This window comes from Diadema setosum, chromosome 9 (genome assembly GCF_964275005.1).
Source record: "Diadema setosum chromosome 9, eeDiaSeto1, whole genome shotgun sequence".
NCBI classification, from domain to species: Eukaryota; Metazoa; Echinodermata; class Echinoidea; order Diadematoida; family Diadematidae; genus Diadema; species Diadema setosum.
The window spans coordinates 20903196-20925744 of NC_092693.1; the positions used below are offsets into that span (position 1 = coordinate 20903196).

The window sequence follows — 22549 nt, forward strand, 5'->3', positions numbered from 1 at the left end:
TGCCAGCCTTAGTAATAGAATTGCAGTTGTCAACGGCTGAAAAAAGGCGTATTTCTTGTGAGGGGCGCCCTCCAGGGCCGCATATTTGCAAAATCCAATATGGCTGCCACCTACGTTTAAAAGCCAGTATAACAATTAAAAACCTTTAAAGTGTTACAATGATTCGAAAAGTCAGCTGTAGCTGTTTTATGGGTCAAGGAATTCGATTCTGAAATTATTTTTATGGTCTGATGTCAACTTTTCCTTATAGGGTCTCCCTAAAGGTCATTTGGATTTTATATTCACAATAGGTGATTTAGACTCTTGAAATGGCTTGCCTATAGTCAATATAGGAGGAATGCCAGCCCTGCTAATAGAATTGCAGTTGTTGAGGGCTGTGAGAGAGGGAGAGGTGGGCTTTCTCTCGAGTAACATCAATATGAATTATCTGCTTTCGTGTTAAGATTTCAAACACTAGGTATGCACTCATGAATTATAATAAGAACCCCTTTCTGAGAGTAATTAGGTTTAAGGGATCTTACTCAGATCCTTATTTCACAATTAAATTTGAAGACTTGGTAACCCTTCAATTTCATTTTTAATAATTACTTACGGTAATTTTTTTTTTCTGCATCATTTCAATTATGGCCTGTTATGATATGGCTACACAAGCTTTGAAGTAAGGTTCTGTACAAAGCTATGGAATATCATAGTTCATGCCACAATCATTTAAATAATTATTTTTACATTACAGGCGCTAAGAAGAAATGTCCTCACCGACTGGTCATATTTGCGGAATTCAATATATTTGCATTTGCTTTAATGACAGCCAAAAGAGCTAGTTAGAATTATGGGTAATGCCCTTTCAAAGAGTTTTCAAGATTTGATTATTGGATTATTATTTTCATCTTCATCTGCAAGGGATGCAAAAAGACATACATATATGAGAAATAGATTCCTATTGCTACCTAATATATTAATAGTTTTGCAATAAGGGGAGGTGGCTACTCTCTATATTACCAACGTTCTTGACGTTGCCACTAAAAAGAGAAATGTTTTTATTTCTCTGTTGCAGTTCAGGGATCCTCAATCACAATAGATATTCATAATTCAGATTCAAATTCAGTGGAATAATAATTATGAAGATCACTCCTAATCTGGATGAAAAAAGGAGAAAAATCTGTCGTGTTTAAGGGAGTTTTTAGTACATCAGGTAGGCATCAATTTGCTATTTTCAAACTTGTGTAAGAAAGTTCGACTCTAAAGTCCTTACAGGAAATTTTATGTGCCTCCATAGCTAAATATGCCGTTCAGAGAACATGAAGGTCCTGGCGACGCCATGTAGGGAACAAGCATATTTCACAGGTGCCACAGTGACACCATTAACATGGTACAGATTACATATGCTATAGTACAACTTCATGACACCTTCTAGGGTCTATTGAAGATTCTATCCAAAGTGCTTGGACGCAAATTGGTATGATATCACAAGACTTTATAAGTTGGTATCTCGTTGGTCTGAAGACTATAGGTTGCAACTCTACGCATCTGGAGACGAGCCCAATCTCCAGGATTTGCCGGAGAATCGAACATTTTCGATTTTTTGCAGAGATTATTTTCGTCTTCCAGCTTGTCTCCGAGACGTCTACGAGACGTCTCTGAGAAGTCTCCATCACTGTGGCCATGTCGTGGGGACTAAATTTGTCTGCAACATCTTCGAGATGTCCCCGCATATTGTGGAGGCCGTAATAACGTAATGGCGACGAGATGGAGAAGTCGCTGAGAAAAGACGTCTCTGATAAGTCCCTGCGACTGCAAAAGTCGTGCCAACATCCCCGTGACTTCCAAGCAAATAAGTTGTCCCTTTGTTTGAAGACGTCTTGAACGTCGCCCTGGAAATCGGTTTAGTTGTGATAGCGAAAATAATTTCTTCGAGACGCTGGCATTGCGACAATGTTCCTCCCGTCAGATAGGCCCTCAATTCCCTCCCCCACCCCCACTTTAAGTTTGCAGCAATATCAAACTACTGACCATGGCTCATCTGACAACTGCTCTACATTGTGCATTTTCACATTCATTCATTCATTCGTTCATTCATTCATTCATTTCATTATTTTTTTCCATTTCCATGTTTTCCACCTCCCAATGCATGACTTGAAAAAGCTGTGGTGCAGAAGAATGAAATTTGGTACTGAAGCATTGCGGAGAGTGGCTGATAGTGCTAGCAATTGCCATGTACCTGTGCCATCTTTCCTCCAACTCCACTCCCTGAAGTCAGGGATCACATGATGACCCATCCTGTCATGATTCCAGTAGAAACTCACTTGCAGCAGCACTCATCTTCGAAATGTTGATACAGCGCCTCTTGAGCAGATAGGGTGGTTTCTGATGATCTGCTCCCACGTTATGACGAGATGATGCCTACCCTCGTTGACGCTGGCTGCCCCATAAACCTTGTTGCTCATCAGTCCTTGCTGGACATGAGCACGATTACTAAAGTAGTTAATGTGTCAGTGAGCTTTGGTTTGCTGACCCATACTACTTAGGCATTTTGCATTCCACATCAAAGCAAGTCTGAAGTAATGTCGCACCGTGTCAGTGCCTGATGTTGTGCTCTGGAAGAGAGGTACGCTGTACAGGAAAGACCACGACCCACCCGTAACTCCCTCAGATCAAAGGGATTAGAAAAAGCACACTACCGAAAATGTGATGTTATGCTCATCCGTGCGACTGTATACTGTTTTCAGAAAATGCTTTCAGAAAACATTATGTCATCCTTTGTAAGGATGTCTTTGCATAGATCGCATCTAAGATGTTGGAAAGCTGAAGGGTTGTGAGATCACAATTCCTGTTGGATATTTCCGTCTCGAATCAGGTGCTCAGGATGAGTTGTCCGTCCAATTTATTCTTGGATATCTGTGCGCTGATAAATGAGGGTAGTTCTTTATTTTTCAATCGTAATTTTCAGGAAGACGCTACGCTCTTCCAATCATAATTTGAGATTTGAGTGGTGCCATCACCATCTCTTGTCAGAGGACTGCACAGTGTTGCTGCACAAAAATGTTAAGATTATTTTCTTCAGGATCAGTATCCCATACAATATCAATAGGTGTTCAGTCTCCCTAGTCATTTGCGCTTTCAGTAAAGAAACGGTTCCGTTTGATAAAAAGAGAATTAAAAAAAAAAGATAAGAAAAAACCTTCAGCTGAATTGTCTTCACCTACTCTGATAAGATACTGCCATTAAAGGACTTTAACGATCGAATTCAGTTAAAGAGGACCTCCGAATGATTTTCAGACTTTCACATTTGAACAACTAAAAATTAGTTCAACTGAGTACAGAGTTTCACAATTTTTAGTGATTGGTATGGGGAATGAGAATGTTTTCAAAATCTATAACAAATTGCAATGAACAAGGATGATGACATAGCAGCCTCACCATAAGAATGCATGAGTTGGGGCTCAAGGAAGCAGAACAAAAGAAGAAGGCATGTATAGATTTTTCACAGGTGAACTTGTTGAACAAGCGGTATTGTAATTGAATTACACTGCTACATTTCTGAAATAGATGAGGCTCTGATGTCATCGACACTGTTCAGTGTAATTTGTTTAAGATTTTCAATTTATTGGTTTCTCTGCTCAAGGACCACAATAAATTCAACAAATCTATACATGGAGCTGTCGATTTATGTACTACATGATGTGGAATTATGAAAATCGTCCGGAATGCCCCTTTAACTGCCCCTATAGAATACTGGTTTGACCTCGATTGAGGAGCTCCATTCCCTGGGAGCTTCGGCCATTGCTTCCTTCACTGAAGAAGCAGACACTGTCTTGTCAAGGGAGAACAGGCATACACCAATTTCAGCAGGAGGAGAATCATATCGCTTGCCAGCTGGAAAGTTATGTAATTGACCATGAAAGGTGACGAGGTGGCTCAGTCGGTAGCGTATGGCTTGCAGTCTAAAGACTTGTGTTCCGGCGCGGGTTCGAATCCCACTTATCTCAAGTCTAGCTGAGCAATGGTGTGTGTATTAGAGGTACAACACTTTGCACCCCATCACTTGGATATAAAAAGTGGAAGTCCCTTGTGTGTAAGAATCACAAACCCAGACAGATGGAGATCCCGAATCGGCATTCCGTTATCGGAAAACTCAAGGTGCATAAATCGGTAAAGTGGTCCACCCCAAGTACATACAACTGACCAGCTAGTTGTATACGGGCTATCCAGCTATCTCGTCAGAAGGAAAAAAGAAGACAAAATAAGATTAGGCGTGTTATTACCCTCTTTGCCATTGCACCCTGATTCGGCACCTTGGAATAGGATGGCGGCCGTATTTAAGCATGTATATATATATATATATATATATATATATATATATATATATATATATATATATATATATCTATATATATATATAATATATTGAAACAACGAAAGGAAAAACTGACCAGAAACAATTGATAAATAGTGAAAACTTTGAGCAAAGAAAATGAGAAAAGAAAACGAAACCAATGGAAGCCCGTTTTTTGTGCTCAATGATTTCAATATATATATATATATATATATATATATATATATATATATATCTTAAATATAATTTTTTCATTTATTTGTCATAATCATTATTGATATGTAGGGGGATGGAAGCGCTCTTGGCCCTAATTGACCATTGAAGGAGTATGGAAGAGGTGACAAATGGAACAAAATAGGGGTACCAGTGAATTGCAGTTGAATGCTCACAGACACCATTTCGAAAAATGCCTGATTTGACCCTTATTTGACCTTGAAAGTGACCTTGAGAGGTGAGAGTGACCTTGAATTGCAGAAATGATATTTAAAATCACATTCTCTAACCCCGTAAAATCTTCCACATGGGATTCATAACATTAATCAACCTTTTCAATTTGTAACTGCAGTTGACCTTTAACCCGGATGGCGGCCATATTGGATTTCACCAATATGGCGGCCCCAAGGGTTTTTAGTCTTGGCGCCCATCAAAAATCGAAAGAGTATGGTACAAGGGACCTATGAGCCAAATTTGGTGCTTTTGGAAGAATCTGAACCAAACCGCCCATTTTGAGCCCTTAGGCCCCCAACTAATATTCTCCTTGTTATTTAATTATTTGCCTCAGTTATCTCACATTGAGTACTGCAATGAAGAAGTCAGCCGAGAGTTGCTCCTGGCCAACTTTGAGGAGCAGATCTGTGCAGCAGCTCGCCACGTGCTCGTGGCCCAGCAGTCTCTGGGTGAACAAGTCCTCCAGGCTGGAATAAGAGCAGGAGGAATAAGCATCAAAATAAAGTGACTCTCTTTTCATCAGCAGTGTCAATCATCAGGTTAGGAGGCAGCAGTGACATTCAAAGTAGGGTGTTTGAAAACAAAACAAAACAAAACAACAACAACAAACAATTTAACAGAGTTCAGATTTCAGGTCACTGCCTTAGACTAGCGCCCTCACAGGATAACAACATACAGGGATACATTCCATCGGTCTATTAGGTCCTGCATCTCTCTGTAGGGGTTTTTCTCTCTGAGGCCACATGAGAGCAGTACATGGTAAAATTAAAGGTTTAACTAGATGTTAATTTCTGCATTAATTCCTCAAGAAAGCAAGATAAACCTCTGCAATTACATTAGGATACCCTTCTCCATCCTCATTATTAATTTCAGCAAAGGGATTTGTGGCGTGAATTGAATTGAATTGAATTGAATTGAATTGAATTGAATTGAATTGAATTGAATTGAATTGAACTGAATTGAACTGAATTAAATTAAATTGAATGGGGTTTTTCATTTTCAGACTTGGCAGCCCAATGGCTGAATTGCGTCTGGTTTACAATCACTAATTAAAATACAGAGAAATAGACAAAAATTTCAATATCTTTTACAGATTTCAATAAATTAAAGCAGAAGAGAACCATCTGCCTGTCTGACAGACATTCCCATAATCATATCTTTGCAAACTATCCAGGTAGTGTTAGGATGGACAACTCTACTTATTAGGACTAGCGAGTGTGCACACCAAGTTTGTCTGGAAAAAACACCAATCTACTGGACAGGTGATGGTATGGTGCCAATCCTCACCTCGCATCCCCTTGGTAAATAATGACTGCACCACCGCTGGAACCAGGAGTGAAGGTGACCCTGTCATGGGTGGTATGGAATGCAGGGTTCTCCTTCATACCAGAGATGTGCTGTAGGGATTCCAGAGAGATGCAGTTGTCTGATGTGATGAGGAAGCTGCGTAAGATGTCCTCCACAGGGATCCTGTCTCACAGTCATACAAAAAGGGGAAAAGACACATTGAATAATGTAGACATTATCATTTACGAATTATAGTATTCATAATATCATTTAGGGTAACGATTTGCTTATTCCCTACCTTTGAAAACAACCCCCCCCCCCCCAATCTCAGGACTGCCAAAAATATCTGAAGTCCCATTTTGTGGGCTTTCGATGGGCTTTTCCTGCCTGGGAGACCCCCCCCCCCCCCCCCAATCTCAGGTAAGCTGTCATTACGGTACCTTACAGGACATACTTCCTTTTTCGTTCAAAATGGGATCTCAGAACCCATAAGAAACAAAACAAAACAGTAAATCTCATGATATAAATTTCTTACAAGTCCAAAGAGAAAGAGTGAAAAACAAAAGTCAAGTACATTCCCTTTCTTAAAATTTTTGAGCTGGATTTCAATGAATGTGCAAAAAGTATCGTTTTAATGGCGATTTATGGAACATGCATGTGGTCCCTCCAACCACCCCCCCCCCCAATACTTCATATTATGATGTCTTCCTTCATACATTTGTGAAACATAATCAACAATTTTTCAAATGACTTTTCCTTAGTTTTCCTGGTTTGCAGGACCACATGATCTGCTTTACAAGCCTCCCGCATGATCTCTCCCCCCCCCCCTCCTTTCTCTCTCTCACCTGAGGTTGCAGACCCCTCCCTTACTGAAGCAGTAGAGAGCAAACAGGGGTTCCAGGATGGGGGCTAAGCACTGCATCAGCCTAGGGCTGGGCTCTCCAAGGCCGGCGACAAACACCCGATGGATGGCTTGGATACACATGGCCAACTCAAGCTCACTGGTCATTGTGTGATTGCTACTGCCTGTATGAGAGATAACAAGGAAAAGTAGAAATTACGCGGTGCGTAATATATGTCCCCGCCGGAAGTAGCATTTTGTAACAAAATGTGCAATATAGGTAAAAAATCAAGGTCAAAGGTCAGAGAAGTCAAAGGTCAAAATTCTGTGTAGAAGTTTTGAAGCCCTCACCTAGTGCCATCACATAAAGCAAATGGAATCGAAATTGGGCTAGAAATGGCGAAGGAGTAGCATTTTGTAGCCAATGTACAATATAGGTCAAAAATCAAGGTCAAAGGTCAAAGAAGACAAAGGTCAAAATTCTGTGTAGAAGTTTTGAAGCCCTCACCTAGTGCTATCACATAAAGCAAACAGAATCGAAATCGGGTTAGAAATGGCGAAGGAGTAGCATTTTGTAGCAAAATGCACAATATAGGTCAAAAATCAAGGTCAAAGGTCAAAGAAGTCAAAGGTCAAAATTCTGTGTAGAAGTTTTGAAGCCCTCAACTAGTGCCATCATATAAAGCAAACGGAATCGAAATCGGGTTAGAAATGGCGAAGGAGTAGCATTTTGTAGCAAAATGTACAATATAGGTCAAAAATCAAGGTCAAAGGTCAAAGAAGTCAAAGGTCAAAATTCTGTGTAGAAGTTTTGAAGCCCTCACCTAGTGCCATCACATAAAGCAAACGGAATCGAAATCGGGTTAGAAATGGCGAAGGAGTAGCATTTTGTAGCAAAATGTACAATATAGGTCAAAGGTCAAGGTCAAAGGTCACAACTGAAATTCTGTGTACAAGTTTTAAAGCTCCCATGTAGTGCTATCATATAAAGCAAACAGAATCAAAATTGGTTCATAAATGACAGAGAGTCAAAGGTCAAAAAGGTGTACAAGTTTTAAAGCTCCCATGTAGTGCTATCATATAAAGCAAACAGAATCAAAATTGGTTCATAAATGACAGAGAAGTAGCAAATTGAACATTTTGATCACACACGGACGCACACACGGACGCACGGATGGACGGACGCACGGACGGACACACACACGTACGGAGCCCGTTTCATAGTCCCCTGCTCGAACTCGTTCGGCGGGGACAAAAATTTATATCATCTTAGTCAAATGAGAATCTCCATCTAAGAAGTATGGGTGTGATATGCCACAAACCACAAACACATTTCAGAAATTCATCTTTTACACCGCATCCTTGCTTACACACTAGATTATCAAAACAACAATACCCCAAAAGGAATAGAAAAATAAATTATTGTGTATATTGATTATGTGATTATGGTCACTTTCAGGTAATACACACACAACAGCATGATGACAGACAGGGCTCGACCTTAACTTTTTTTCTAGGAAGCCAGCCGGGCTCCTCAGGGACCTTTTTAGGGAGCCAAATTGAGTTTTAGAGAGCCACGTTTCCCTCAGTCACAATCAGCAGTAGAGGTCTATTACATGTACATGTATTAACCTGGTGGAGAAGATTTCGTTTAGATATAACATGCATTTCTCCAGACACAAGCCAGAGATACCTGGTTCTTAGTATCTAACGGGTTTTAGCACAGTCACAGTGTGTGTATGTGTGTGTGTGTGTGCCTGTGCCTGCCGTGCACCTGCGTGTGTGTGTGTGTAGGTGTTTTGTGTGGTCCCTCTCCCATTCCCTTGTGTAATTTCTTACCCTGGTCTGTTCATAATTATTGTCTTTCTTTATCGGTTCTTCTTTTTTTAGCTGCAAGGTGTGGGTTAGAAACAATTATGTAACGCCACATGTTGATTGATCAGCAGAGCTGCCAACCTTTGGAAGCACAAATCCGTACTCAGCAGCTCCAAAATCTGTATTTTCCACCAGAATCTGTATTTTTTCCATCTCCCTCTTTTTTGCCATTTTGAATTAAACTTGTCGACTTATAAGGCCTACAACTACAAGCTCTTAAACATAACATTACGACATATGCCGAAGTATCGAGCTGGTCACTAGCACGATAAAGAGTCCAAACTACGCAATGTTCAGCGTTGATTGATTGCTTTCTCTCAATGCATGTGTACAAGACTACAAGTGCATGTATGTACCTCCAGAAACTTGCTGGGCTGGTTATGGAAGCTTCCACTATCTAGCAGGGAAGGGGGATGCTTTCATCTTCTCAAGAAAGCTTCTGTGTGAGTGAATGCAAAACTCTGTTCGGTGTTTCCAACTATTGTTTACTATAAAACATAATCATGCGCTGTTTTCAGGCTTTTTAATTTTACTGGATTTTAAACATCAGTATTTTCCGAAAGTACCGGTATTCCAATTTCTTTTACCCTGACTGGAATCGGAAAGTCTGCTATAACGATGATCGCAAAATGCCGCGCTGTGTGTGGTTGCGCCAATGTGCAAACACGTGGTTGTACTTTCAAGTTTAAAGGAATGCGCCATGTGCTCCTGCCTATAAGAGGTTACTGCAAGTTCGATGGATCGAATGTGCCATAGTAGCTGAGCTGATGGCTTGTTTACGGTAGGTATTTAACATGCAGTTTACATTCGATACGAAGAAGTCATTACGTCTTTCACGAGGAAAAACATACAAAACAAAACAAAAAACACCTACGAACGAATGTTGATAGCCAAAACTTTGAAAAGTAATAAGCAGTTATGATGAGCATGAACTGAAATTAATTGTCATGATTTTGCTGTCTAACCATGTGATGACTGCATCTCATTGGACCTACTTCATAGTGAATTTGTCTGGGCATACGAGACCTTTTAAGTATTTCTGTGATTGCCTTTTTAATTGACTGATTAATCGATCCTTTTTTATTGTTCAGGGAACATAAGATATTCGATTAAGTACACCATATTCGACTGATGTTTCCTGCTATGCGCCAAAAGAAAGGCTATAAAATTGTAGAATCACGGTATCTTTGCAATGATTCCTTTAATTCAACTGAGCTGGTTCTTCTCGAGATCGATATTTTCAGGATATTTACACGCTGTTTATTCCAGTGCGCGCATTCTTTCGTCTGGCACGCACCTGGGTGTGGCACCTGCTTTTGTGGAAATTTCCACAAGGGGAGAGGGGTACAGGGCCAGTGGGTGTCAAGTTTCTTCGAGCCGAAGAGACTGTGCGCACGTATTCAGTATTTCACAATCTCTTCGCTCTCATTTATTGTAATTCATGACATGCTTTCTCCTTATTCTGTGCTGATATTGAACATTTAGATTTAACTTTACGAAGGTTGGTAGATCGTGGATCTTTTTGTTGTGGTGTATGTAATTTCTTTTTTTTTTATCATTCTTTGGAGGGGAAAGAAGAGTAAGGGGGAAGAAGAATAAGAGGGAAAGTGAAATAAAACGAACGGCACGTACGCTCAGCATTTGCAGTAAGCCGTCTTTTTATACCAGCGTAGTTTTCATCATCACCATCAGACATCACTCAGATCATTTTAGCCTTTTCCTATCAACATTAAGAAACACGCACAGTCCCTCGAGATAAAAACCGAGGAAAATAAATAACAAATACAAAGTATCAACACCTCCCAACAACACAAATATTTAGAAAAGACAACACACGTCGCTTCGATTCGAAAAAGTATTGCAGCAAAGCGGAGAAATCGCTGTTACGAAAATAACAGTGCGAGACACTTGAAAGAATTGTTTAAATATTTCAAAGTATAAAGGGAACGGATAAAGTGATATAAAATGGAAGAAATCGTAGCAAACGAGGTGTGAGAAACGACAGAAATAGAACGATAAGTTTTACTAGTAGGATTAGGCCCTAGCAAAAGTTTGCAGCACCGAAAGCTACGCGAAAATTAATACACATTGGAAACTCTGTATTGCGACGAGATCCTTGGGATCGTCAATAAACGATACAAAACAAAGGAAATTAATTCATTTTGACCGGAAAAGAGTTTGTTATAAGTATTCTGTTATATGAGATCTCCTTTAATAGGCCTAGAAATACATCGAGTTTCCACGATACTCGGGGAAAGAAAGTTCGAACGCTTTTCACCTGCACATTTACTGCAGTGCTCATCAATACACGAACAGAAACTCACCTCTTCCTTGCAGAAAAATGATGCAATAACGTTACAAAACACACACACAACATTCTAAAAATCATTTCGTACTTGGGAGGCAAGGGAAAAGCGGAAGAAGTAGAGAAAAAGAAGCAGACATTGCACAACGGAGTGCTTCTACCCCGACTCAAAACGAAATAGGTACTGTAGTGGCAGCTAGCTGGCTACAGTTTGTGATAGCTAAGCTACTATACTCACGCTCCCCAGCCGGCCACACATGGGGATACCATGGCGATCGATGTAAACATCCACGGTCCGTAGGAGACAGGGATTCAGGCGCGCGAAGTTCCATTCGGCGTACACAGTACGCAAGCAGCGAATTGCATGTGCGCACACTACTAGTATTCTATAATAGAAGATAGGAATACACACACGTCGGGTACACACAGACACACACACATGCGGGCAACGTGGGCCGGCTGGAGAATGAAATATGTTCAGTGTGTAGTCTATATTGCAATTGCGGGGATAATAACTTCGAGCGTCAGGGCTCGCTGCGCGCGCCGGGGCCGCTCGCGCTCGCCAATAGTGTGATTGTGTACATAAACTATGATTCTGTCTTGAAACGTGAGGCTATACGGCAAAAAAACTTAAGGAGCCAGCCGGGCTTTTTTTCATACATTTCTGGGGAGCCCGTAGCGATTCTGGGGAGCCAATGGTCCCCGGGCTCCCGCTAAGGTCGAGCCCTGACAGAGTAGAGTGGCAATAGAAGGGAATAAACAGATAGATAGAGAAGATATGACAAAATTGATACACTATAGGTAAAATCCTTTCACATATCCAGAAGTTGCTATGTTTCTTCGATGCATGTCTGTCATTCTAAACATTTTCAACACTCATATTTTCTTCCTACATAGTAGTCCATCAGAAAGAATGCAAAAGTTGATTCAAACTCCTTCTCCACCACAAATTTCTTCATGTTTTGTTTTTTCTTCCACAGCTAATAATCTTCACCTGGCTGAATCCTGCCTGTTAGAGGCTACAATCTGTGTCTCTCCTTACTGTTCTCAATGAGGCAAAAGTTGCACATAGGCACTCATGATAGAAAGCTATATGTTTGATTTTACTTTTCTTTATTTCTGCATTCCTTTTTCGTACAAGAATATAACAGGAAACCAATTGAACAAAGTTGCTGTGTAATATTTGAACAGTGAAAATACCTGGAAACAAATTTATGGCTGACTTAAATGTACACCATTGTTTTTCTTAATAGTACCAAATGATTAGAGCAGACCATCTTTTATGCATTTAATGAAAATAAGATTTCATGTACCTGTTGTTCACAAGACAAATTAAACAAAGCTAAGTGTAATAGAATTGCAGGAGACCATTATCATAAGCAGATGCTTGATGAGGATAACAGCCTCAAACACATGCATAATATAATACAATCAAAGATAGTCCAGTCACCATTCACTGAGCAGATTCGGAGTGGGAAATTTTAATGATGTAATTATGATACAGCGGACTCCCATCATAAAAAAGTCCTCAGGACCGGCAGTTTTCTTTCGTTATATCAAAATTTCGTTATAACCGAACAAATAAAGACTAAAAAAAAATGAGCGGATAATGTTGGGGCCTGAATTTTTACTTTATTGTAACCGGAATTTTGTTATGACCGTGTTCATTATAATGGGAGTGCACTGTATAATGGTGGCTTCTGATGACGTATAAAAAAAAATAGTGGAATAGTGGGATATGGAGCAGCTTACTCTCATGGGCAGAGCCCTTGGTAGCACCAAGCAATGGTTGGAGGAGAGGATTGAGGAAGTGCTGTTGGGTGAGAGCTGGCTCCATGGTCACCATGGCAACAACACACCTGCTGATGACCCTTGTGATCTGTTTCATTGAGAGGTCATCACCTTTGTGAAGAATTTCCAAGATCTAAGGAATGAAAAGAAAAAAAAAAAAAGCAGTAGGAAAGAACACTGTGCAAAGTTTGTAGCCTTCATTTTAAACACAGTCTTTCCCTGAACTCCAGGAACGATGTAGATTCTCATATGCAGCTAAATAGCATGTCAAATCTTGGAGCAGTGCTAAGACTGCAGTTGTTAGCCTGGGTGAAAAGATTTTTCAGTGGTGTCATGTAGTCACTGGAAAAAAAAAATATATATAATAAAGAATATATGCAGGTTGCCTGTGATTCAGGATATTGAATTACCCTGAAGTTATCTTGGGATGTGATTTTCATTTCCTCAGCTAAATAATGACATGTTAAAATTCAAGGCACTTTGTATGCAACTCGGTTCCTGTCTTGTTTATCTCATATCGCTACAATATCCAGAAAGCTGGGTATGACATAGAGGGGTAACTGCAGTCAGAGTTGAAACTCCAACAAAACTGACTTGGCATGTGAATCTACAATTCCAAAACCATAAGATTTATGATTGCATCATACTTACTCACAATTTGTCATAAACAGACATACAAATGAAAACACTGTTTGTAAGATTGCGAGTATGAAAAGGAAAACAATGAAATTGGCCTGCCTTGTCACACCTACGTGTATTGTCATCTTAATACCTGGCAAGACAGCTTCTGATGATAGACATCACTCGGTACACTGGGTGACGGGCAGTTGGCAAGCAAGTGTGCTATGGCATCGCACCTGGACCAGTCTGGCAAACAGTTTTCTGTAAGGAATTGCAAGAATACCATTGTGAATGACAACCTTTAGAAATGTGTACAAAATCTTCAAGTGCATATTGTCTGGTCCATTCAAATTGAAACAAGCAGAGTATGGTAATCCTACAAGTGTACGTTATGTATATCCGCTCTGAGTAAATATATTGGTATATTAACTTTGCATCTAATTTCCAAAAAGGAAATGGGATTGAATGTCACAAATGCTTTGTAATAATCCTGACTACGTGTAAGCAACTTTTTAAAAGTCAACTGCACCTGTACACAGACATTGGTCTCAATGTCTGTGGAGAACTCAAACACCAATACCCATGTTAACATGTTGAAGACTAGGTCCGAGTATAATGGAGCAGGTGTCTATGGGAATTGCACACTGTTGCAAAATCAGCTCGTCCTCAACGGCTTAAGGGTCAGCACCCACCTCCCAAGTCCATGACCCCCTGGAGGAAGTGAGCCACACCCTTCGGGGCCATGATCTTCTCAGCGAGAAGTCTGCCGCACAGCTTCCTCAGCCAATGGGGAGGTTTAGGGAGCGGATTGCTGCTGCTCCTGCTGCTCCTGCTCCTATTCCCTCCTCCCTGCAGCATAAGTAGCTCCTTCATCACCGACGGCTGGTAGAGGCGCTGCATCAGGTGCTCCAGCTCTCGCCTGGCCAAGTGGATCTCGTCCGACGACAATGCTGTGAGATAAGTAAAAATACCTTGAAAGCGTAGAGCAGCACAGGGCATAGAGTACTGAAGTGATGATGTCAAAGTTTTTTGTTATAGCTTGGGTTGGAACCAGGTGCATGCATAAACACTCAGGCCAAGTAGGGTTATTTAGAACCAGTTTCCACAGCAATGATTGGCTGTGACAACACACTGTGGTACTCTATAAGTCCAATAGTATTTCAGCAGAATCAATGCCTGTTCAGAATCATCAGTTATACTATGCACTAAAACTCCTTCTTCAACATCAACTGATGTGTGGTAGGAGGCTGTATGAATTTATCATACTATCGATTTGCAAGTTTGATAAAAGAAAAGGTTATAAATTTCAGATCACCCTTGACACTCAATAAAAGGAGAACAACAAATCTGAGGCATATGCCCATTTGCTGTATTTACAGTACACAACTACAGTGTATACTACCAGTTGGTACTGATAAGAAGATTTAAGGAATTTCACTTTCCTTCAAGTGATTTTTATATGTTTGCAGGCACAGTCAGTACAGTGTGTTATGCTCAGAGGTAATAACATTTAGTCTGCCAGGCAATCATCTTCATTTGACATGTTACTACCCCACTGGTGATCTCTGGCTGCCTCAAGGAGGCAAACATGTGGGTTCTTGGACTTTGTTAACCCACAAGTCATAAAACTCAAAAGCCTTAACATTGAAAGCCAACATACCATAAAATACATATCACATCTCACTTGAAAAATGTGGCATTAAAGATAAGTCATTTGTTGAGCATAGAAATTATGTCTATATATTCTACTGCACTGCAAGAGCAAGATTAATAATTTGATGGAAATAAAATTGATGAAATAAATTTGAAATCTAAGAACACAGCAAAAGCAGTCAATGACTGTAGGTTAAAGAAATGATCTAACACATTAGCAACCTACCCTTATTTTCATTCATATTGGGACTGACTATGGTACCATCTGGCTTCCTTATCTTGATTGTCCTCTGGATGTCTTCTGAGCAGGCAAGTTGCATAACCATTGCCAGCACATCATTCAGGTGTTTGGACAGGAGAAAGCCACCGAGCACTGGCTGCTGGATGCAAACCAGGAAGGTTCTGAACACCCGCATCAGGCGTCGCTGGCGCTCCTTGAAAGGAAGCGGCTTCCCCGAAGTCAGAACGGCAGCCCCCATGTCTGACCTGACACTGAGTGGGAGTCCCACCCCGGGGAGAAGAGCAGGACATACGCCTAGAGAGACAATAAACTGAGCAAGGGATGAGAGGAGTTTCTGCTGTGTGAAGCTGAGGGTGTCTGGGGAGGCAGCTGGTGCCCTATTGGGGGTCATCGTTGCCTTGTCACTTGTCCCATCCCTAACCTCCCCCTCATACCGAGCCACTCTGAGGTGCAGACAGCGAGAGAGACTCTCCAGCAGCGTGAGGCAGTGCTCAACATAAGTCCATTTCTGGTCAGCAGCAGCGGAGAGGGAAGATTCCAGGCTCGACTGCTCTTTTCCCAGAACAAATGTTGGCTGTCTGAAGACTCCATCATCCTTTAGAGCTTGGTGTAGTGCTTCCATTGAGGCAAGAAGAGATTTCTCAAACCAGTCATCACTGTTGCCATCCTTTGAACCTGAAAAAAAGGAACAACACTAATTCATTAACTGAAGGAAATGTGTAGCATATGTACTCCTTACTCAAAAATAAATCCTTGAGTGTATCAAATCTTGAAGCCACTGTTGTTCACTACCATACACTAGTCCAGTCAAAATATGAAATGACCCACAACTAATTGCAACAGAAACGATTCCACTTGCATTTGACCCGGAAGAGCTATTAAAATAACATATTAAAAGTTCCCTGAAATTCGAGTGGTGGATCAGTGTCTAATTTGCATAAATTCAAAATGGCCGCCATACAACCTATTTATGCCTATATCTCGGGATATATAACCCACCGAAAGTAAATTCCGGTGTCTAAACCTATGTTTTTTTTTAGGTCAAGGAATACAAATATGTTATCTTTATCAACTTTCAAGCATCCCTTTATATAGTTTTTGCATATATTTGCATATAATTACATACAAAATGGCCGCCATATTGCCTGTGCAAGCCTGTATCTTCGTATATCATTAATGTAGTATACACTCAGAATTAAGTCGCTATATATCTGGACATAAAACCTGTAGAAAATAGATTCTGGTGTCTAAATCTATGGTTTTTAGGTCAGGAAATACAATTATGATACAAGCAGTAACTTTCAAGCTTCCCTTTATACATTTTCTGCATATATCTGCATTTAATTAAATGCAAATTGGCCGCCATTATAACTCCACAGGCTTATATCTCTATCTGTAAAAGGTACCCAGTGATGGTGTCTGTGGTCTTAATTTTACTGCTGAGAATCACTGATGTAGAATACGTTCCACTCAGGAATAATTACCTATATCTCACTAAAAATTTGCATAGCTATGTTTAAGCATAAATCTATTCAAATTTTTATTGTGAATATAATTTCTGATATACGAATACGAGCTACAGAACGTTAATTGTACTGAAATTAATGCATCCAATATTTCAAGGGCAAAATTGTTAGAATTCCATTCACGACCTTAACGATTATCCTTACACCCAGTTTTATATTCTTGCATTGATTAAAAGTATTGTACTACATTAAACTCACATTTTCTTGAGATAAAGCCTCAGAACAGAAAACAACTGTAAGTAGCATGAAATAGAACATATCTTTATTTAACTATAATCTCAACTTATATCTTCCAAAGTGTGCTCAATAGGTACACAACAGTAAAGTCTCAAATTATGTAGTAGGAATCGTTAAAAAGATAAGATTTTTATGATTGCATGATATTTAATGTATTATATCGTGTAATTTTACCCTCATGTTTACTGCTTATACTTGCGTCTATGTTGCAATACTTTTTTTTTAGGCAAAGGGGGGGGGGGGGAGGGGAAAGTCATCAAGATCATGATTATCCATAAGCTACTCTACAAAAGTTTCATGAGCTTGGACATTTGTTTAGATGATGTTCTTGTCATATTATCTCATATAGCTTTCAAAGTGTGCTTACGGTACACCAAAATTGGTCGTAAATCATTCAGCAGATTTTTTTCAAACATCTTTTTCCTTACCTGCGATGATTTGCAGCCATGTTTAGTCGATACTTGTGTCTTTTGTTGCAAAACTTTTGGCAAAGGCATGTTTATCAATGAGCAACATGACCGTGATGATTATTGTATGGAAGTGGATTTTGTCATATTTTTGCGTGGTTTCACCCAATGACTTACAGAAAAAAAGCCAGATACAAAAAAAGAAAGAAAAGAAAAAGGAAATGCCTTAACATTTCTATTCCTAGTACTCTGGATTCATCAGTCGATCAATACAAACAGCATTCTTCTCATTGGCTTCAAGCTCATAAAACGCTTATAAATTCTGATAAATTTTACTTTTACCATTTTTCGTGTTGTATCTGTTACATCAGGCTGTTAGCAAACTGGTAGTGTATAGTTGCAGGACAAACAGATTTGACTGCACACAACCCTTATCAGTGGCAGATGCGGGCCATTATAGATCAGACACTTGTAATGTTGTATTTCTAAAATATCTGAGGAGGCAGATGATGCTGTTCTAATTGGTGACTAGGAATGAATAACATTCTTGAAAGACATCAACACAGTTTACAACAAATGTGAGACTTACCACTCTTCTTTTCGTCAGTATGAAGTGAAGCCGGGATCCTGTTTGCTTTACATTAATCGACTGCAATTTCACACTATCCTAGTCCAGAGTTTGTGGTATAGAACACTTTGAGTGTTAGCGAGTTTTCATGTTTTACGCTTTTATCATTGATCTATATTTTCAGAGATCACATTACATACCTTAAGTATCTGTATTATCGCAAGACAGAAAATGAAAATGATGTACTTGAAACGGAAGAAAGTTTTCTTGAAATCCAATGACTTTGATTCATTAGATTTTAAATTCATCTTAGCCAAAGGTTCAAGACAGCAAAAAAGGTTCAAGCTAATATTGCAAATAGCCATCATTTATCTTCTGGCGTCCGTCGACAGTCATGCATGCATTTTCAAAAACCATTTTCAGATTCTCTTTTAAGACCCCATGTAATGACAGATCTTCAACAAACTAGGCAAGTAGCATCCCAAGGATGACAGACTAACAAGTTGTTCAAATAGACGCCATGTCTAAAAGGTCCCAGAACCCCCAAAATGAGGAATTTATCATAAAAAACGTCACACACACACACACACACACACACAAGTAGAACCAGTTATAACAGAGCTAGGTAAAAAGTACAAAGATGAATATCTTGGAGACTGTATAGTTTCGCAGTTTTATCTTCCTTCTTTTCAAAATTGTACACATTATATATATATATATATATATATATATATATATATATATATATATATATGGTACCAGTACAGAAAATATGACGAAGTAGGGTGGTAATGCATTTCAGTCCAGCAGTGCTATTTAGTCACACCAAATTTTCGACGAATACATTCGTCTTTCTTCAGAATTGCCATTGTCGGCCTTCAGGAAGACAAATATAGTTGTCGAAAATTTGGTCTGAATAACTAGCACTGTTGGACTGTAATGCATCACCAGTCTACTTCGTCATCATATACATATATATATATATATATATATATATATATATATATATATATATATATATATATATATTTAACATATATATATATATATATATATATATATATATATATATATATTTTTTTTTTTTTTTTTTTTTTTTTTTTTTTTTTTTACGTGTCCCCATCTGTGAGTGTATTAGCATACTTTCAAGATTATTATGGCAGATGCAGGGGTGACCTCCTTGGGGCTAGTGCCAAATAGGTACCAATTTTCACTCTTTCATCTTAAAAAAAACAAAAAAAAAACTGTTCAATTTGTTATCAAACTTGGCTGGTAGAATATTGGTATATAAAATGGGAACCATCCCCCGGCCACAGAATGCCTAAAGGCACCTCAAATCTGATCTAGGTGCGGCCACCTTTGGGCTGGGACCAAATTATTGGAGGCCACTTTTGATTTTTGATCCTCCTTTTGGAAACACATGGTCAAATTTACAACAAACTTAGTACTGTAAGTGCATTTATCGCTAGTGTCATGCATATATGGACATCATGCCTCCCTGGGCCATGGAGGTCCCTAAAGGCTTCCAGATATGGCCCTACGTTTCCCAACGTCTTCCAATTTCCTTTCTCCCAAGTAATAGTCTGTAAACATGCAAGGAAGGGGAACTTGAGATGCTCGGATGAGGGCTGGACCCCTGGGTCTTTTATTCAGAAAGTGAGTGGGTGACATGGTACCCTGATATGACAAGATCGTCATCTAATGTCCAAACTCATGAAACTTTTGTAGAGTAGCTTATGGATATAAGCTACTCTTAATTTGAATAGATTTATGTATGAATATACGCAAATTTTTAGTGAAATATAGGTAATTATTCCTGAGTGGGAAGGTATTCTACATCAGTGATTCTCAGCAGTAAAATTAAGACCACAGACACCATCACTGGGTACCTTTTACAGATAGAGATATAAGCCTGTGGAGTTATAATGGCGGCCAATTTGCATTTAATTAAATGCAAATATATGCAGAAAATGTATAAAGGGAAGCTTGAAAGTTACTGCTTGTATCATAATTGTATTTCCTGACCTAAAAACCATAGATTTAGACACAAGAATCTATTTTCTGCGGGTTTTATGTCCAGATATATAGCGACTTATTCCTGAGTGTACTACATTACTAAGATGCCTGCTTGTACAGGCAATATGGCGGCCATTTTGTATGTAATTATATGCAAATATATGCAAAAACTATATAAAGGGATGCTTGAAAGTTGATAAAGATAACATATTTGTATTCCTTGACCTATAAAACATAGGTTTAGACACCGGAATTTACTTTCTGTGGGTTATATATCCCGAGATATAGGCATAAATAGGTTGTATGGCGGCCATTTTGAATTTATGCAAATTAGACACTGATCCACCACTCGAATTTTAGGGAACTTTTAATATGTTATTTTAATAGCTCCTCCGGTTCATATGCAAGTGGAATCGTTTCTGTTGCAATTAGTTGTGGGTTAACCCACTTTTCGTCGTATTTTGACTGGACTACACCAGCATAATGGTAGAGAATGTCTTTACGCTAACGCAAGACAGGTGACAGCAAAACACACAACGTGCACTGGGCAATATCCATAGAATTTCATCAATCATTCACTTTCAATTCCATGTGGGCACCTAAGAAGAGACCTATAATCTAGTGGAGTGTGGAAAATGGGACCACTGTTTTTCATTATAAAATGTCTCTGATTTTTTTTTTTTTATTTCAGTCTTTACAAGACACATATATACATAACTATTGAACTTGAATTGTGCCAATGGGCATGTCCACCGGCACTGCACTGGAGTATCAAAGCGAGCCGCCCATAATTTGACCATAGCACCATCACGCACCATCCAAAATTTGACCACTGGCCACATGTAGAAACCTATGTTTTGTGCATCAAGTTTGGGCATGGGAGGTTGAACCTTGGTGTGGGTTTTTTACTTTCTTCGCCAATGAATTAAAATTATACCATATCCCCTTTATCCCTATTGCGTCAACATTGGTTTCTTGTTGGAAAAAAGGTACATACAAGGTCATGTCTAAATAGGCTGGGTAACTACATTGTACAAGTTGGTCAAAATTCAGAGGATTTGACTGAGTGGATGCTGATGAGAAAGTGTAGCAAGATACAGTTACCGGTACTTTGAAATTGTAAGTGCCTGGGCACATAAACAAAAAGTTCTGAGCTCAGTAAAAGAGCACACGCAAAGATCTCATGGAGGAAACAGCTTACTAATAAATACTATGACCAGTAGATATCATGTTAGAACATGACTCACAACTGAATACATCTAGTCGGCTCATTCCCTCATTGGCCATGCATGCAGTGATGCATGCACTTATCAAAAAAAATCACACTTTGTCTTAGCCCCTCCAGAAAATCCAATGCTATCTGGTCAAATTCTCTGTTTTCATCAGTCTGTACCATGCCATTGATTCAGGTGACTCATTTGTTCAGTACGTCTTTGATTTTCCTTTTCTTGCCCTATTACAACACTGTTTATCATTTCTAGTAGATCTTTGTCAGATAATCTCACAATGAATGGAAGTACAACCATCATTTTGAATACGTGGGACTGTACAACTGTCCGTGGTGTTTACTGACCGGGTAGATCTAACCTCTCCTGACGCGACCGTACGTGAAAGATGATTTTTTTTTTTCCACAGTATCTTAGACGCAAACATACCTGGAACAGTCGAACATGGGGATGTTAAAAGCTGAATTCCGTGAAATATCGCTTCCAAATCATCATAGGAACCAGTGCACACCGCTTGATCATGTTGATTCGCCATTCTTCTATCGTCACCGGTCGGCGGCACCACATCGGTTCGACCGCGCCGCGCCGGGCCGGCGTGGCCGGCCGGACTGGTGCAAAACCTAGTCGGCTCAATGAGGGTCGTACACTTCACCTGCCGAGTCGAGCGCGAGTCATGTCAGCTCTCTCCTCACACGCAACCACTCTTGAAGCATCCATAAAATGACGGCAGTGAACTGTCCTTTTCTTGATTATTTGCAAAGTTAATTGTTTTACCCGAGGTACAAAGATGCACGCAATAGGTCTAGAAAACAATTTAACTGAAATATTAGTTTCTCTGTGTATAAATGCCCTTCTGCACTTACCAAAGGCTTTAGGGTATGAAATCCAAATATAGGCCTACATGTGGATTGAGTGAATGCAGGAATATTGTGGACCGCATCAGTTTAAGTTTGAGGTAAATTGGACAATCCTTTTTAAAGTTAGGAATTTTTACAGTTTTGGTGCAGCCATCGTTTGATGAGAAGACTACTGCAGCTTGTGACGTCATGTATGAAGAACGATGTAAAGAAAGAAAATTAAATATAGGCCCTGGTAATTATTTTCATTTTTCTAGCACGATGAAAGAGCGTTTGACTTACCTCTTTCAGAAAGCGGCGAAATGATTTTACCCTTAA

General features: G+C 39.5%; 1 protein-coding gene across 1 annotated transcript in view; it reads right to left on the reverse strand.

The window, feature by feature from the left end:
* Positions 1-21907, reverse strand: part of LOC140233221 (transport and Golgi organization protein 6 homolog) — a 30038-nt gene extending 8131 nt beyond the window's left edge. Inside the window, exons 1-8 of the mRNA XM_072313335.1 lie at positions 21804-21907; positions 15380-16069; positions 14193-14450; positions 13652-13761; positions 12841-13012; positions 6913-7093; positions 6068-6250; positions 5124-5247 (exon numbers count right to left, since the gene is read on the reverse strand). Coding sequence (XP_072169436.1) covers positions 5124-5247; positions 6068-6250; positions 6913-7093; positions 12841-13012; positions 13652-13761; positions 14193-14450; positions 15380-16016 — 1665 coding nt within the window. The 5' untranslated portion in view covers positions 16017-16069; positions 21804-21907. The remainder of the gene's footprint in view (positions 1-5123; positions 5248-6067; positions 6251-6912; positions 7094-12840; positions 13013-13651; positions 13762-14192; positions 14451-15379; positions 16070-21803) is intronic.
* Positions 21908-22549: the final 642 nt, after the last annotated feature.